Below are 17,314 nucleotides of genomic sequence, written 5' to 3'. Positions count from 1 at the left end.
GGATGGGGATGGGGATGGGTGAGCAGCAGAGTTCTGGATGGACTGAAGTTTATTGAGGACTTTAGATGATGAGTCGTATAGAATGGTTCAAAATCAGACAGCCTGATAACATAAATGAACATGTCTTTAATGCAAGGGTGTCAAACTGATCCAGTAAAGGGCCGCGTGGCTGCAGGTTTTCATTTCAACCAGTCAAAAACACACCTGGTCCAACAAACCAACTGTGTGAAGACAGTTCAGGTGATTGAGTAAGTCGAGTCAGGTGTGTTCTTGCTTGGTTGGAATGAAAACCTGCAGCCACACGGCCCTTTACTGGATCAGTTTAACACCCATGCTTTAATGCGTCAATGCATTTCAAGAGGACCGGTGAAATATGTCCCTTCGTGAATGATAACGGATTCAGCCGGATGGAATAGAAATGACAAAAAACTAATTTTACGAGAATCCAAGAACAAACTGCATTGGCCGTAAATAAAACTAGGCCCACGCATCCCATGAGCCCACATCTGACAGGCCTGGCTTCTATTATTTCACACAACTGAGCGCTTAGATCAAGACAAAATGATACATTTAAAGACCAATTCAAACTGGGGGATAATTAAGGGTCAATTGCGAATTGCACTGAACACTAAAATCTTGCCTAAATGACTTATATTCATCGTTGTACTTTTGTTAGGTGCACATGATGAATGAACGGCTGCGTCTGGCTGCACAACAATGCCCCGGTCAGAGGAATGTTCTTCACTTAGACGCCGACATGGATGGCGAATGTATTATTGTTGCGACAGTTTTTCATTTGTTTCCGCTCAAGGTATAGATCACCTCTAATTCAACTCACGCAGGCTGAAGCCAAAGTCATTCTTCTGCAGACGACAAAGCGGCGGCCTCTCAAAGACGGATCATATCCAGCCCTCACATTCTTTCCTAATTTGTTTCATGCGCGCAAAATAACGTCTCGCCAAACACGCCACCGGGACACTTCACATCAGAGCTGCAGCCTCGATGGAAAGGTCACAGAAAGGGGGAGAAATCCAACTAAAGCCATCTTACCAAACATTGCAATTTTTTTAGAGATATACACATTTTTATAAAGATTAAATGACAGGATATCGGAATCTTTTAAGTGAAGCAGAACCAATGCATTATGGAGCTCTCGGAGTCCTATTTATGTCTCAGTGAGGGGCGAATCTGTCCAATTCTGATGGGATTTTAGGTCGTGGGCCTACTTTATTTGTAGGCTGTATCTCTACTGTCTGCCATGTCGTGTTTTTCAATGCATAAACAAACACTCAGCGTAGACAGAAAGGGAAGATGGGCGCACCTCAGACTCTGGATGCGATTGGTTTCGGCGCGTCTGCAGTGCAGCAGCGCTGCCGCCGTTAAAACACCATTGGTTGGCTTGTATCCGGGCAAGACGCTGGTTCCTTGTGTGCGCACAAACGGGAAAGCCCAGCCACGGCACACACAGGGAATGTGGATCATGCACGAGGAGAGCAATGAAGAGATATTAGATCATGTTTGGAGGTTCAGATGGTTATCAGGTGCGCTGATGTGACCAAAACTTAAAGGCTTTTTAATCTTTCTCTTGTAATGTTTCCCATCGGACCTACTTTTAAGGCCTATGTTTAATTGACTATATTTATTAATATGTTATAAGCAACTACTAGAAAGGTGACGCGGGTGTGAGACCTTTTACCAGTTAAAGGTCTCACATACAGGTAATCATCCATGCGATCTTTGTTTGCCACTAAGCGGGCGTTTATTTCCCTAAAGCCCCACTGTCATATAATAAATTATAGATTCACATAGGCTATAATCATATTCCATAAGGAGCCAGACATGGACATGGATGCACACATACTGCACATAATGCGTGGCATGCATAGATCTATTAACCAATTAACCACACAGAAAACAGTGTCGATGATAATATTACAGTGTTTACAGCGCGTGATGCGTGTGTAAACCACCCATACGGGCTGAGGTCAACAGGAATGCAGTGATGATGTGGGGTTTAGTTACTTGTTTGTCACTAAACTGGATCAGCTGATCCAAGCAGGAGGGTCAGTGATTACCGAGTTATTAATGAGGCTGACAACAGAAGTAAATAAAGGTTGCGACAGTTGTGACATTATAGAAATGATCAGCCTACACCATTGTTATAGTTGACCCGTGTGACGCTTTTGTGACAGAAACCCCGAGTTGATTTTTTTTTGCTTTTTACAAAATGAATTCATTTTCACAAAATCACGTATAGCCCACGTTTGACAGTTGAGTTCACAATGTGAGCTTTCTGACATGCGTCAAGCGCACAAGTAGGCCCAAATGCTCTGTTCTCAGTTCCTGGCAGTTAAAAAAAGACTGCACTGGAGCAACAGACTCCTCATTCATTAATACATAAATAGATAAATAGATAACTAACGGATGTCGAAAAGATGTTGTCTGCTGCAAATGTTGCATTGAAGCATCCGTCCTTATCCAGCCGCTGTGAGTTCAAATCTGCATTGCACTTTACATTTCTGTGCGTGGACGCGTGGGCCTACCGAAGAGGACTCTGTGGAACACATGTCCGGCTCAAAAGCACCTTCTATTAAATACAGATCCTCTAAATATATACCTGAGTATACATCTGATTCTGGAAACGAGCAGCACACCACCCGCCTACTGTATATGTGTCAGAGAGCAGGCCCGTTTCAGCGTGCGTACACATTTAGCATTAGCTGGCAGATAAGAGGAAGAGGGTGGATCACCGAGGAGACGTGTTATTACACCATTGTACTAGGTTTTTCTTGGCTTTATCGGATAACATAACCAACTTGTCCGCTGTCGCAGTTCCCCCCTCCTACATATGCAAACACGCCGTGTGATTAGAGGAAACCATGTCGTCTTAAACCCTGCAGGGAATAAAGCGCGGCACCGAAACATATTTGCAATAATCTGTGGTGTGCGGCGGCTGCCAGGCGTTTCACACACACGGTGGAAAAGAAAGTGGATGGAGACGGAGCACGGAGGACAGCCATTTTCTCTGTCGTTGCAGACATTAACGCGCAGAGAAAGCACTTTTCACTGGCGGGCTGCGGCAGGAAATGGTCGAGAGCCGCCGTCTGTCATTTCGCTCGTCGAATTACACGAGACAAGTTGTGTTTAGAGCGTCGGAAAAAGACGCACATCAACCATAAGCGGGCATATGTTACGCTAGCAGACAGGAGCAGTCTTCCCCCCCTGCACAGCTTCCCTTTAAAGCGCCATCCAGTTCTTCAGAGGAACAGCAGCAACTGTCCGCCTCAGGGTGCGGGGTTGAAATGGGAAACATGGAAATAATATCCCGCGTTATGTCATTTAAACTGAACCTGCAGGTCAAGTATGCTAAAGAAATCAACCCTGTCCTGCTGTGTTTCTCAGCATGACAGGAGGATTTATTCAGCATCTGACATGAACAGCTGTTCAGGTCACAATTATGAGCTCTAAGCGATTAAAATCCTCTTCAACGGTACCTAAGTGTTGGTTAAACCATCAAGCAACTCCCAGCTCCCAGTGGATAGATCTTTGTAGCCCATCCGGTTTATTGAGAACAATTATTATCCAATCACATCAAGACCTTTAAAGGAATCCTTCACCCTCAGAATGAGCATTTATATCACTTATTCACTCTGCATTCCTCTGAATTCCTGAGGAAAAATGTGTTTTTCTCACATGAAAATGCTTCCGTTCTTTGTTCACCATGGAGGCATTTGAGAAAAACGAATTTTTCTTCAAGAATTGCATTACGTAAATGGTTATTTTGAGGGTGACTATTCCTTTCAGTTTTTTTAAAAACATATTTAACAGTTACATAGGTAACAAAAACCTGATCAGGTGAGTTTATAGGCCAAAATTAAACCGCAAACTGAATGAAAAGGCTTTCCATATGTAAACCAGGCCTGACCTGCATATGCACATAAGGCAGCCCATTTGAAATTAAACACTGGCACTGTATAATCCTCGCGGCCCGCAGCTACATATGCAGCCACAAATAGAGCCGTGTACAGATTTAGCAACTTCTGAGGTAAGGATGGCCATTTGAGAGCATTATAGCAGCCGCCCCTTTCCTGTTAAAATCTTCAGTTCTCTGTGAGAAACAAAGGTCACGGGTTGCAGACCGGCCATGAGCCTGGTCGAGGACTACATAGAGAGAAGCACATAACACACAAGTCCATAAATCACTTGCAAACAATTTTATTATTGCAAAATGTACCATAGGAAGCCTTCATTTTTAGTCTGCACACAGAACATCAAAAGTGCCTCTAATCATCGTTCTCTCAGAGCAGTTCAACGCACCTCAGATCGGAGTGGTGGAAGGGATTTTGAAAAAAAAGGTAAGGGGGGAAAGGTATGACACAAGGGAACAGATCTGAGTATGAATGTGTGCTTTCACAAACTTTTAACCACCGCATCTTCGCAGAAGTTATTCAAAATATGACACCAAGACAAGTGCGTTCGATCCCGTACACTTTGTGAACATGTCAGGGAGGCAGAGAACAGAAACATGAAAGACTGAATCATAGAGCGCTCAGCTGGTGGTACTAATCTATTGGATTACACAGCTCAACTGGCAGCGGTAACACAGATTTGTGACTACTATAATTCAAGTGAAAAGATCAATTTTAGACACGCGTTGCTACAAAACAAAATAAATAGTCACATGGTTTGTATATCTGATGTCTTAATAGAAGTGACTTGTGCTCAGTGTCAGATCTCGAGATGCATGACGCAAAAAAAACCCCACTTGGAACGGAGATGGAATAAAAGGAGCATATCAAACATCAGTAATCTTTCACCGTCCCATTCTCCCTTTCCCTTTCAACAATGCACATCACTTTTATTGACAGAAAGGCGCTTCAATTTTCTTTATCGGCTTGTTTAAGCATGCCTAATGGCATAATCTGTCCAAGCAGCATTCATCCTTGTTTAAATCTGTCCATCTGTTCTCACACACACACACACACACACACACACACACACACACACACACACACACACACACACTCACACTCACACTCACACTCACACACACACACACACACACTCGCGTACACAGACACAGTGTTTTTTACCATGTTTCGATATAGTATTTCTTCCTTACAAAATTCTCCGTATAGCCTACATTTGTTTGACATGATCTGAGATGCAGACAGTTGAGTGAATAATCAAATGACATCCATAGAAAAGTGAAGGGTATTTACAAGAGTTAAGTGCATCTTTGATCAAAGTTCAGACATTTATGTGACCTAATTTGGCTTTTTAAACTAAGTTTGAAATAGCGGAAATTAGATACTGCACGTGATAAAAGCTCTTGCAATAACAACAAAGAGCTTAGAAGAAGAAATATGCAAATAACGCAATAAAGGATCTTTTTTTTAATCTGAACTATATAAAATGAAAACAACATCACGGGTCTATTTGTACATTCAAGCATCCGAAAATACAAATATATGTCATGTACATGTATACAGTTGGTAGTGCAGTTACACTGTTATGTATTCCTTAAAAGTGACTGTGAGGCAGTTTGTAGTAATGTCTGTGATCACTATATTCCCAAGGAAAGGCTGGAAAGAGGGAAAATTCTCCTCTTTTCTCTTCTCGTGGTTAGAAAGAGACAATGAATTCACTTTCTCCTCCTCTGTAGTTTTTTGTGTTTCAGTCTGTGGGTCCGTTTGTGTTTGTGTGTCTGTTTCGCTGTGTGTTTCAGCTTGTGTTACAGTCTGAGCTTGTGTGTATGTTTCAGGCTCGGTAGTTTCAGGCCTGTACTTGACGATGCTCAAGTCAATAGGTTCCTCTTGGTCCGCGTACCCGCAGTCCTGCAGTCCAATGGGACTTGGGTGTCTGTTTTGGTCGACGCTGGTGCTTTGGGTGGTCGAAGATACTGTGTTAGGAGCACTGATACTCCTAGAGCTCAAAAACCTCTTACTACTCCCATGATCCTCTTTGTCTGTGTCAGAGAGGTGTCGCTTTAGTCCTTGAAATCCACCTTGGCTTCCTCTTTTGTCCAGTGGGGAGGGAACTCCCTTATCCAAAGGCAGGGAGAGCAGATTAGGCTTGGTTGTCAATTGTAAAGGCTGAACGGCTGAAAGCTGCCCCTGAACCCTGACCTCGACATGTTTATCCTGTTCCGTCACAGTGGGCTCTGTTTTGGGGGACTGTTCCTTTTCTTTGGTGCAATGTCCGTTTAATCCAGAACTGGGAACAGTTGGTTTGTCTTTGGGGTTTTTTGCAAATCCATTCATTAGGCCGAGCTTCTTTACGAGCTTCATCTTCTCCAGGTGGTTCTCCACGCTGTTGTCAGTTCCTTGGGGCGGCTTTTCAGCAGTTGCGGAATCACCGTTTTTGATCTTAGCTGCTTGCATTCCGTTTTCCATGTACTTGCTCATGACAATAACAATCCGCCCGTTCTTGTTTTTGTTCTTCACGATCTTCAGCTTGCTGTTGCTGACACCATTGGACTGCGGCAAAGCATCCTCTTTAGGTTTTACCGTCTCTGGCTCTTTGTGGCCATTGAGATCTGCTGGAAGCTTCTTCAGCTCCATGGTGATATCCTTGACTTTGGTCAGGCAGCCTGAGTCCTTGTCCCGGACCCACTTTTGCTGCAGCACCGGGGGAAGGTTGTACCCCTTGTTGGTCAGCTCCGGGGCTTTTACCTCTCGGGGCTTAGCAAATATGGCCTCGTGCCCCTTGAGGTCCGGCTGGTAGTGGTGGTGCTTCTTGCTGTTGAGCTGATAGTAGAACTTCTTGCCGATGGCCTGCTGCTCGCCCTCACGCTCCCTGCACAGCGGCTGGTACTGGTGGTGCTTCTTGCTGTTCATCTGGTACTGCTGGCTCTGGGGACGGAGCATTTGGATGGGGCCGGTCTTTTGACAGCTGTCTTCGTCCAGGGACGCCTCATGGAGGTCAGCCAGAATACTGGATCTCCGGGCGAAAGAAGGAACCTGTGAAACCAGACAGTAGTTTGCCTTACTATAAAGCACAATGACATACAACTCCATCAATATCACATAAAGAATTATGGAATCTCTGGTGTTTTTAAACTAGTATTCTAAGTATGGGACATCCTTCTCAGTGGGGCACTTGATTAATGGTTAAACTGTCTACAGTATCTACACGTGTGTTTGGTCTACAACAAAAAGCCATGGTTCATTGGGGCCCATAAGTGAGGGAATGTGTGAGGGGCTCTTCTGAGGCCCTGACGAGCACACAGTTTATTTCAGGGGCCTCAGTCCATGTTCACACAGCCCTCCCATCGCTTCTGTGCAGCTCTTTCAGCCACCAGCCTGGCCATCAGAGTGACATTTCAAAGTGTCTCCTGTGGCTGTGACCTCAGCTCCGAGGAATGTCACTGGCTGCTTTGTGTCCCGTCATTGACTTTATCCCATGTGTTACCACCAACACCCTCCTGAGAAGAACAAAAACACTCCTCTGAGGGGTTCCCCTGGCCTTTTGGACCTCTGATTGATGCGCTAAATGTACGATTCACAGGCATTTAGCAACAACTGTTAGGTCAGGGAACTGGTCCCTAAAAGATAAGCCTATCTATTGTCTTTAATAAATATTCTAGTTTCTAGAAGTGCAGGTTAAAAGGGGCACTCCACCAATTACACATGAAGATCAGTTGTCTCATCATGGGGGGTGGGGGGTGGAGGGGGGTGAGGGTACTTTGAAAACAGTTGTATGTCTTCTGTGGCTCTGGAGGAGCTTTTAAAGTCTGAGAAAATAACCCTGGTGATGTCGTCAGTGATGACAGTTATTTCAGCTCTGGCTTGAAAGCTTTACATTTATAACAGAAAAGCTGCAGTACAGGCTGGATGTTACTTTTGATTTTAAGGTCACGATTCGATTACATTTTCCAATTGTTTGTTTTTTTAGCACCGACTGCTATGCCATTGATACAGTAGACTAGGTCAGGGATACCTAACTTGATTTGCCAGGAGGCAGCCCAAAACAAGCTCTATTTTGATGGTTTTGTGCTATCTCGCACACAACAGATCCCATGGCATTACTGACATCCTACCCTAACAACACTTCAGCTGTTAAACCCAATGTATCATAGAGCTCAACACTTCTCATACTCATTGTTCTCTGTGTCACATGGGTGGATGGCCCTCCTTATAGTCAGGAAGAAATAGTCATCTCATGTAATTTATTTATAACTGTCGAAGCGTCCAAACTTCCTCACATCTCTTGTCACATTTAGTAACCACGGTACACAATCCAGAATTTACTTAACCTTAGATATCCCTCATTCACGTTGGTAAAACTGGTTTCAAGTACTATACACCATTTAAATGAAGTGAACAGCAAACTGACCTCGAACTAGAGTCTTGCATTCCCATTTGAGATGTTAAAGCTTTATTACCAGATGTTTTATATGGTTCTTATATCTGTTTCTAATTCCTTGTTGTTTTATTGTTCTGTTGTTTGTGTTCTTGAGATCTTAATTCCAATAAAACTGTCTGATTAAATAAAGATTAGATGGCCACCTGGCATGCTATTGAGGGCCACATTTGGACCATGGGATGTAAGTTTAGCATCACTGGACTTATCAACAGATCTTAAGTTTTACACCCTGACAACTGACATTCACATTTTCACATTAAAGGAGATAGGCTACATGATATGAAGTGTGATACAACTGCTTTATATTTTTTGGGATGTACCACACTAAGGTCAAATTTTAATAACGCAATTGAAACCAGGGAATACACATACTTAGATTTTGATTATTGAAAGTGAATGCCCATTTTAATGGATATAGAATTGACGGATATTTTTCAAATCTACCTCTTGCGAGCCCCCCAACGTCATGGAAGTCAAATATGAACTCCCCGGAGCGCCCCTTTAAATGTGCCTCATATCTGAATCTCAGAATGTTTTCTATATTGTGAGATTTGAGAGGAAACCCGGCCTGAAAATTAATCTGAAGTGTAGCCTTGGTCATCGTTTACATTACTGATAATCATGAGAAATATTAAGTATCATTATTTTCTCACCTGAACCAGAAGATGCTTGGGCTTGGGTCCCCTTTTACGATATCCCATCAGCTGCTCTTGGCGTTCCCTGTGGGAGAGGAAAGCAGCAGCCAATCAGTGAAACCAACTAGCAGAGATGAGTCGCCGTTGCATGGCAACAAAACGTCACGGGTGTCCTCCTCAGACTCAGTTAGAGCGCTGAGCCCACGTTACAGGTTGGTGTCACACTTCCTGATGCAAAGGGAATTCAGCACGGTTTAAAGGAGCATACCTTTTTGTTTCATCGTTACATATTTACCGTTTTAACAGTATCCTTACCTTTATCAGGCTTAATACCTCATTGCAAAAAGCTTAGAAGGGGCTTCAATTGAGGCTCTTTTCCACCCTAAAACATACTGAACATGCCATGTAATGTCTGTATCCACAGTAGGAGATAAAGGCCAGCCTTTCTCAGACTTTCCTTAGCGTTCCTCCATCTCCGTGTGAGCCTCTCCAAGGCAGTAACTCAATACTGCGGACAGGAGTGATGTCAGTCCCCTCCCCCACCCCCCGTAATTACAATGACGACTCAGTGTATTTTCATAGCCTGGCATTCAGACGATTTGGCTCCCCGGAGAGACACGCAATTAGTTTCAATAAAATCTCTCCTCTTTGGAGAGAGAGGGGTAATTGCGAAAACAGACACAGAGTGACGTCGGTGTTTTACTTTAACGTCTGACCTGCGCATGAAAGGTTGCTGTATGCAAAGGTGAGGGGGGGATAGGAGAAAAGCCAGTGACAGTTTAACACGCCATGCATTTAAGAAATTCAATTACACTGTTCTTAATGTGGAGCTGTCTGCTCAGTCACTTAACAGTCTATTTAGCAATTAGCCAAGTGGCTTATTTCACTATTGGTAGCCTACTTTGAAACCAGCAGACACATTTTCCTATACCAGTAGAGAACATGCGGAAGTTCGTCTGGTCCGACATTGAGACGGTGCACTCACCTCTGATTTATAACGAGCTACTATTTAGTTCCCTGCTCACTTCAATCTTAATTTCCTCTGGCCTTTCCACTACATCATGAGCGGATTAAGAAAAGATGTGCACCATAATTTAAAGTCCCCCACTACCTCACTTGGATGTTGGACCTTCACTCTGCGGAGAGATGTACGTGCAGTTTGACATTAGACTTTATCTGCTGAAGAAGTTTCTCAGAGCTCACATTAACTCTCAGTTTAAGATAGAAGACATACAAGCAGAGTTTGTGACATCACAAGTGGTTTACAAGCCAATGATGGTCAGATGTACCACTTAACCAAGTGTGATGTGGAAACTAGAAACCTCCAGCAAACATACAATGAGAATGGGCTTTTTTAGTGAAGTAAGATACTGTACATAGTGTAGTTAAACTGAAATGGACAATATTCATATGCTATATTCATAGTTTTTTCACTGAGGGAGAAGAAGTAGAGGATTGTTTTAAAACTTTTTTTGTGAAAGAAAAAAACACATCAGACATACATTATTATTACAAAGCAGAGTATTTCTATATGTCCTCAAACATTTCTGCAGGGCATCTGAAGTTTTAGTATCCACGTAAAAGGGAACCAGAGCCATTTTCAAAATCCATACATTCTTTTCCTACAGTATGGTTTAAGACTGCCCAAAAATATCAGCTAACATAAACAACTCTCTCTCAAATCCAAAAACTAGAGTGCTAGTTGCTGAGAGAACTAGCTGGGAGTTTTGGTAAATGTCTAATTTTCCATAAACAATAATAATTGCTTTATTAGGTAATGCCCTGTGGAAGATGACACATGGTGCATGTGGTGGCTGAATGTTGGGACGGCAGGTAGCAGGTTGATGCTGCTGACACTCAAGAACTATCAGGTGACAGAAGTAGTTGCCAACGTGTCACCGTTTGCTCTGGTAACCCTGACCTGAGTTTAACCCTCACCTGACCCTCTGATGACACCAGTGTTAATCCTAATCCAAACTCTCAGGTGCTGAATTTCTGCACACTACATAGCCACTTAATTATCAACATGGGATTATCCTGAGTGACCAGACCACTTTAAATCATGCATTTACCAGATATGTGCTCATACTTTGTTTTAGGGAAATAAGTCTTTCAGCATGAAAAAACAATTCTAGACTAGTGAAATCTTAGTCTACTACGACCAGAACGACCGATTAGTCTAATAAACTATTAAGAGAGGGTAGCTCTAACAAATATACAAAGTACTTCAAACATCTCAATGAGTATCACACAATTAATGTATTGTATACAGAACTGGAAATGCAGGAAACTGAGTGATTTAAACCTGTTTGTTTGATTTATAATGTTAGCCTCATCACCCGTGAGGCCGGTTTATCAAATTCTAAACGCACCTGTCTTGGAAAGCATCAAGCAGTCTTGGGTCCAGGATGTTTTCCTCTGGTTCCCACGTGTTGTATCTGTATGGAGAGCAGACAGTGAGCAGGGAGAACACATCAACGCACATTCACAGGCACCGGCCGAGGAGAGAAGGGTTATTTTTGCACCCTAACAGCCCTTGACTTGTAAATCACCACATAGCGCATATTTGGAGGCATGTACGTGTGTAAACAACACGCTGAGACACTTGCACTCCCTGTGGACACACGTGTAATAAATCATGAGTAACTTTTACGCGCGGCTGTACTGTAAGGGGGGAGGAGGATACAATGGCCCAGCCTCCGCTCAGCTGTAGATATATGGGCATTTCTTAAACACAGGGTTCAATTACAGACACGTCTTCCTATAATTGGCACGCTGGGGATTGCATACATTGTAAAGCCACATCCATCATCGAGGCCAACGCGTCGAGCGCCCAAAGCAAGAACGCGCAACCGCCCATATGCGCGCCCACGCTCGCACGGATGCACACATCTACACACTTCTGTTTTGAATGTTGTGCTATCATTACGTGTATTATATTCTAGCGAAGAGCACTTACTTTGGAGACCATCCTCGCCACTTGACCAGGTACTCAAACCTCCCCTGTGAATGGAGAGAAACGGCATAATCAGCGCAACGCTACTTTACGCAGCGAAATGCACTATGCGGTGCACCGTCACCTTAGAAATGAGCTCATGAAAAACAAAACATGTAGTCCGTAAGCAGGTGGAGGGGAAGAGCATGGCCCTCCTTTCCATGTGCATGAGTGTTCTAATGTCCTTCAGTGCTCTTGTGACAAACCTTTCTGCTGCGCTTCTTCTCGATGCTCTCCACCGCAAAGACGTGCTCTCCCGCGGCGGGTAGCTCCATTTTCCGATACAAGATTAGCGGATCTTCTGTGCTTTTTTTCTCTGCTTTTTGTTATCCGACACCTTATCCTCGCTTTCGGAACGTTTTTTATTTATTTTTTCCTAATGCTTCTCTGATGTGAAACACTAGGGCCCCCCTCCTACTCCGATTTTCACTGCGCCTCTTCCCTCGCTTTCCCTTCGGAGAGACTCGTTCTGCAGGAGAGTTGAAGCTGCAGCTAGAAAACACTTCATGCAAATAGCCGTTGGCGTGACGTCAGACGAGGGGGAGGTAATAGAGGCGGGGGTTGTTCCCGTGCTGCCTTCATGGGCCGTCGGGAAAAAGTACAATCACGACTTCGGTGACTTAGAACAATAGCCTTAGAAAAATAGTTCTAATGAAGAAGAGATAAAGACAGATGTTTCTGTGAAAACACTAAGGTGTGTCATTCAGTGAGAAGTATGGTAACCATGGCAACTACCGGTTGGAGCCCACAAGATTGGATTATATTCACGTGGATCATTATAGCTTGTTGTTTGGTCTAAATTAGAGATTTTCTTGTATTTGAACAGCAGAAATAAAACATTCATGTTAACACACAGCTAACACACCGCGCACAGTTCTTTGCGATGCTGCTTCAGCACAAAACCATAAGAAAACAATTGTAAAAGCCCCCCCCCCTAAACAAAATAAAATAAAAACACAGGGTACCCAGACTAGTACCACAGAGGAATGTGAATGGTTCTCTCCAGATGATTTTTTACCAGGTCTTCCCTCTCTGACTGAGAAGGTGTGCCAGTGTGTGAAGTCAGCTACAATTATGTTTTTTTTTTAAGATTATTTTTTGGGCAGTTTTCCAAGCCTTTATTATATAGGACATACAGTAAATGGGGTGAGAGAGAAAGGGGGAAACACGACCTTCAGCTTCTTTAAATGGGGCGGCTGGTGGCACAGTGGTTAGAGCAGCCGCCTCCGCTACAGTTATGTTTGGTTGAAAACAACCCCACATATACGTAAATACTTCCGTGGCACACGATCCGCACGGTTAATAATCATACATAATATAACTTATAACCAAAGGGAAGCACATTTTCAAAAAACGGAATGACTTTCTCCAAAGTACGAGCTGAGATGAGACCCTGAACGCAACGTGTCTGCCTCTTGTGTCGCTGGATGTGAAGCCAGATCGAACTGCAAGAGGGTGCTATGAAAGAAGAGAGCGTTTTATCCTGTGTAACCGTGTTGGCCTGAATGTGCTGCTCACCGACTCCAAATGTCGCAGCTCGCCCGGGCCTTTTGCTTCATTTTGTATTTTCAGTGACAGAACATCGGGCTGCCTTCGTTTGGGAGCGTTGTCTCCGTGCGCTCACAGCGAGCCCACCACACACACAGCTATCCAAAAATGTATTTATGAGCCGGGCACACGATGCAGCTGGGTTCACTTGTATAAGAAGATAATAAATAGCACGAAACGAATTATCCCACCTGAACATTTACGACAGGCCCACCCAACGTCAAGGCCAGAGCCCGCTGACACTTGGCATCACCGCCGCAGTAACAAGGCCTCGTCTATTACAGGGGACTCCCGGTGGAATATGGAGACAAATTGTCATCAGATGCGGCTCTATAGTGGCACAGAGCCGCATCTGTAGGATGATGGCCTAATGCGCCGTGAACCATTGCTCGTGTATAGAGTTAAATTGCGGCTTACCCGGCCGCTGTTATGCGCCGCACAATGAATAGATTTTCTCTATCCTCTGAGTCAAGGTCATACAAAGACATGACATTTCAGACGGCACCGTGTCGCGGGGGATTTTCTGGTGGATTTTCACGGGGTTAAAAGATAGCCTCTGGTTGTGTGGCGGCCGATGTAGGTCAGCATCATCTGCCGGGGCTCTCACTCCGCCGGCTTTAACTCCAGCGGAGTTATTTGTGACCGGACGGGCACCAGCCGGTCCGTTCACACTTGGCACGGAGAGCGTTCATACATGACTCAACCAGTGATGGCCTGACACGCAGAGCCAAAACTAGAGTTTCACTTCGTCATGGCAGTGTCAAAGGTGTGAAGATTAAAAAAAACAAACGCTGGACAAAGAGAGGGTTGCATCCATTTGCTTCTTTGCTATTTGATCCTACATCGGGTTGTTTATTGTCATTCATTAGTTACATCTACAGCACGGATACATATTCGATGCATTGCTTCCATAATAAAAACGTCGAAACGTCTATAAAGCCCCGTAGTTGCATTGTTTCATATCGGGAGCAAATAAAATTCAGCAGTGAGAGGGTTAAAGCGCAGGGTTCCCGCAGGCTGCAGAGCTCGGCCTATTGCAGTCAGGCACGACTGTCTTCCCTTATAAGGCAATGAGTGCAAATGAGCGGTGAAATATCATGCCCGTGAAATGAACCGCCGCGGCGCATTCACACTTGCGTCAAGTGCCCTTTCATAAGCGCACCGACTGTCAAAACATCCATTATTCCTCACTGGTTCCTGCTGCACGGCAGGGGGGGGTGAGGGGCTCGCGCGCGTGCGGCAGCTTCGGCGCGCGCACAGGGGCGCAGCGCTGTGCATGGAGTCCGCTAATTCATCCGCGTCATTCCTAAATTAAGGACGGGCGACAGAAACGCGGCGGGCAATTAGAAGCTGGGAAGACAGTACTCTCTGGAAGATTTGATCAGACACCGCTCCACCGTCACCTGTGTACCCCAAACACACACACACACACACACACACACACACACACACACCACACACCACACACACACACACACACACACACACACACACACACACACGCACATTAACAGTATTGACCAGGTAAGGTATTGAGGATATTCAGATATCATATCTAAGCAGTGGAACAATGGCTGATGACGCCAAAGGTTGATGTACGCAGCAGTCACGCGACTGTTTTGTCTAAATGTAAGACTTTTGGAACACGGCACGTGCTCCAAGGGCGGGTGGAATGTGATGCAGCACGTGCGCGTGTTATTAATAGTGCCGCGCGCACAAAACCTTCACCTGAGAGTCCACATTAAGCTCCAAATTCTAAGAGCGAGACAACACCCTCAGCTCCACGCAATTCTCCATCATTGTTCAGTTCATTTTTTCATCTAAAATGAAGCATCATTTAGGGAAGTTATTTCTTAACGTGCAGCCAGAGGCGAACAAACAGGTCTGGTGTGTTTAGAGTATTACCTAGAAACAACTTCGAAACATATGTCCATGATCTCCTCCTCTGGCCGTCTTCCAAGATAAGTACAAGTTCGGAGGTGCTTCCAATTTCTCAGGAAATATGAAGATCCCTTTCACTGTCCTCAATCTTTCATTTATGAAAGGAAAATTGTGCTGGATATGGCATAGCGCGACGTGCAGGTGCAACTCACTGATTACTGCACACAAACATATTTGCTGAAAATGATCACTTTCCTTCAGTGAAGGCAACTCATGAGAAATCCACAGGAAATGACAGAGAAAGGAGCTGATTTGACACAATTGTTTTCAATGGAGGGAGCTGAACTGTAACCCCTTTTACATTATAGGAGATATCCTGGCATCCATTAATTAAAGCTACAGTGAGTATGAATGGCTTGTGATTAATTGGTTTATTTGATCAAGGCTGATGTGTTCATATGTGATTTATTATGATGTTTCGGTCTTGATGCAGTAATTTCTCTTTCTCTAAGATGCGTAACCCAACCCTTCACTCTATTAATGTGAGGACATAATAATGGGAAAAGAAATCATTATATTACTCATATATATATAGCTCATCGCCTACAGCTCTTCAGTAACTGTTTGCAGTCATTTGTTCATTTTTAAATATGTTAACACCACAACCGCACCTTTCACAAGTGAAATAAGACAGTGATGTCAAGTTTATCCTCTTCACTAACCAACTCATCTGAATCATTGCTCTGCAAGTATTTATGTCATTAAGGGAGAAAAGGTGATTATTTTAAACAGTGACATAATGAAGCATGCCTTGAAAATGTTCCAAATCTCTGTCAGAGAAGTATTTCAGACACTTATATACAGGACCCACCTGTGTTCGGGGCGTCTTTTACAATCAGTGTGTTGGCAGGAAAGAAACAAAATCACTGTTTCAGACTTGACACAAAGAGGAACTGACCTTCCTCAAGAGTGTCAGGAAAAGGTTTTTTTTGCTTCACATCAGGGAGGAGCAGCAGCTGGTGAAAACAAGAGCAAATGATTACGGACAAATACACTTGGATCCATGGATGCGATGACGCCACTGCTCCTGCTGTAAGTGAGAGCATCTGATAAGGATGACATTTTGTCTGAGGAAAAAATGACGCTCTGTTTGCGTCACTGCGTCGGACTGCAGATCAAATGACAGCAGAGGAAAAACAGGAGGATGGAAGGAAGACAAGTGACACAAAGTCCAGTGGAAAGGATGTGATTCATTACAGCGCACAAGAACCACAAAAAATGACATGTTGAACCAGTAAGATTGTTTAACCTCAGAAGAAAGAACTGGATAATCCTTCAACGTTGCCTTCAGCGTAAGGTTTCTATAAAGTCTTCTGCCCATTAGGATTCATTAAGAACTGAGTTCCTGCTTTTTTCAGACGTTCAGGTTGAAAATAAGCTGAAAGACAATTGTTTTAATGAAGCCTTTTCAAAACTGAATTCAAATGTTTCACCTGAAATAGAGCTGCTGAAAAAGTGACAGTGTAAATCGATGTGACACTGAGTGGCGTGGGGTTAATGTTAAGTGTTAGAACTGTGCAAACGCTGCAGTTGTGCTTCGTCGATGGCCACGTCACTCCATTGTTTATTTTATTCTCAGCAGGGACTTTGAATGCACCTTTAACAGCTCAGTCCCGCTCATGATGTCATTTATTGGTGTGGTAGCAGTAACGGGTAGGGAGAGGGAGAAACGGAGAAGTGGTTAATAATGTTGTAAACTGAAGAAATATCCCAGATTATTATTTTTTAAAGTCAAGTCTCTGGAACTTTTTTTTGACATAGCACCTGTCAGAGATTTTTATCATTAGAGAGACTTTCACCTTTTGATGTGCCAGAAAACTTGATGGCA

At 43.9% G+C, this 17,314-nt stretch overlaps 1 protein-coding gene across 1 annotated transcript; it reads right to left on the bottom strand.

Moving 5' to 3' along the window:
• Window positions 1-4,199: 4,199 nt before the first annotated feature.
• Window positions 4,200-12,447, bottom strand: LOC310963046 (E3 SUMO-protein ligase CBX4-like). Its single transcript, XM_083935693.1, has 5 exons — window positions 12,204-12,447; window positions 11,962-12,005; window positions 11,375-11,440; window positions 9,021-9,087; window positions 4,200-6,962 (listed from the first exon to the last, which is right to left on the bottom strand). Exons 1-5 carry the CDS (start codon window positions 12,270-12,272, stop codon window positions 5,505-5,507), a joined length of 1,704 nt encoding a protein of 567 aa, XP_083791819.1. The 5' UTR covers window positions 12,273-12,447; the 3' UTR covers window positions 4,200-5,504.
• Between the last annotated feature and the right edge of the window lie 4,867 nt (window positions 12,448-17,314).

The sequence above is a fragment of the Echiichthys vipera genome, assembly GCF_963691815.1.
Source record: "Echiichthys vipera genome assembly, chromosome: 2".
Classification (NCBI taxonomy): domain Eukaryota; kingdom Metazoa; phylum Chordata; class Actinopteri; order Perciformes; family Trachinidae; genus Echiichthys; species Echiichthys vipera.
Note: the sequence above shows the minus strand (reverse complement) of the source record. Positions and strands in the feature narration are given on the sequence as shown.

What these genes read in the sequence shown, in the direction of transcription:
- LOC310963046 (XM_083935693.1), bottom strand. Translation starts at nt 12,272, where the DNA reads ATGGAGCTACCCGCCGCGGGAGAGCACGTCTTTGCGGTGGAGAGCATC. An exon ending in AGAAGAAGCGCAGCAGAAAG is followed by an intron (nt 12,006 to 12,203) that starts GTTTGTCACAAG and finishes CTCCATTCACAG; the next exon opens with GGGAGGTTTGAGTACCTGGT. An exon ending in CTTGATGCTTTCCAAGACAG is followed by an intron (nt 9,088 to 11,374) that starts GTGCGTTTAGAA and finishes CCTCTCCCACAG; the next exon opens with GGAACGCCAAGAGCAGCTGA.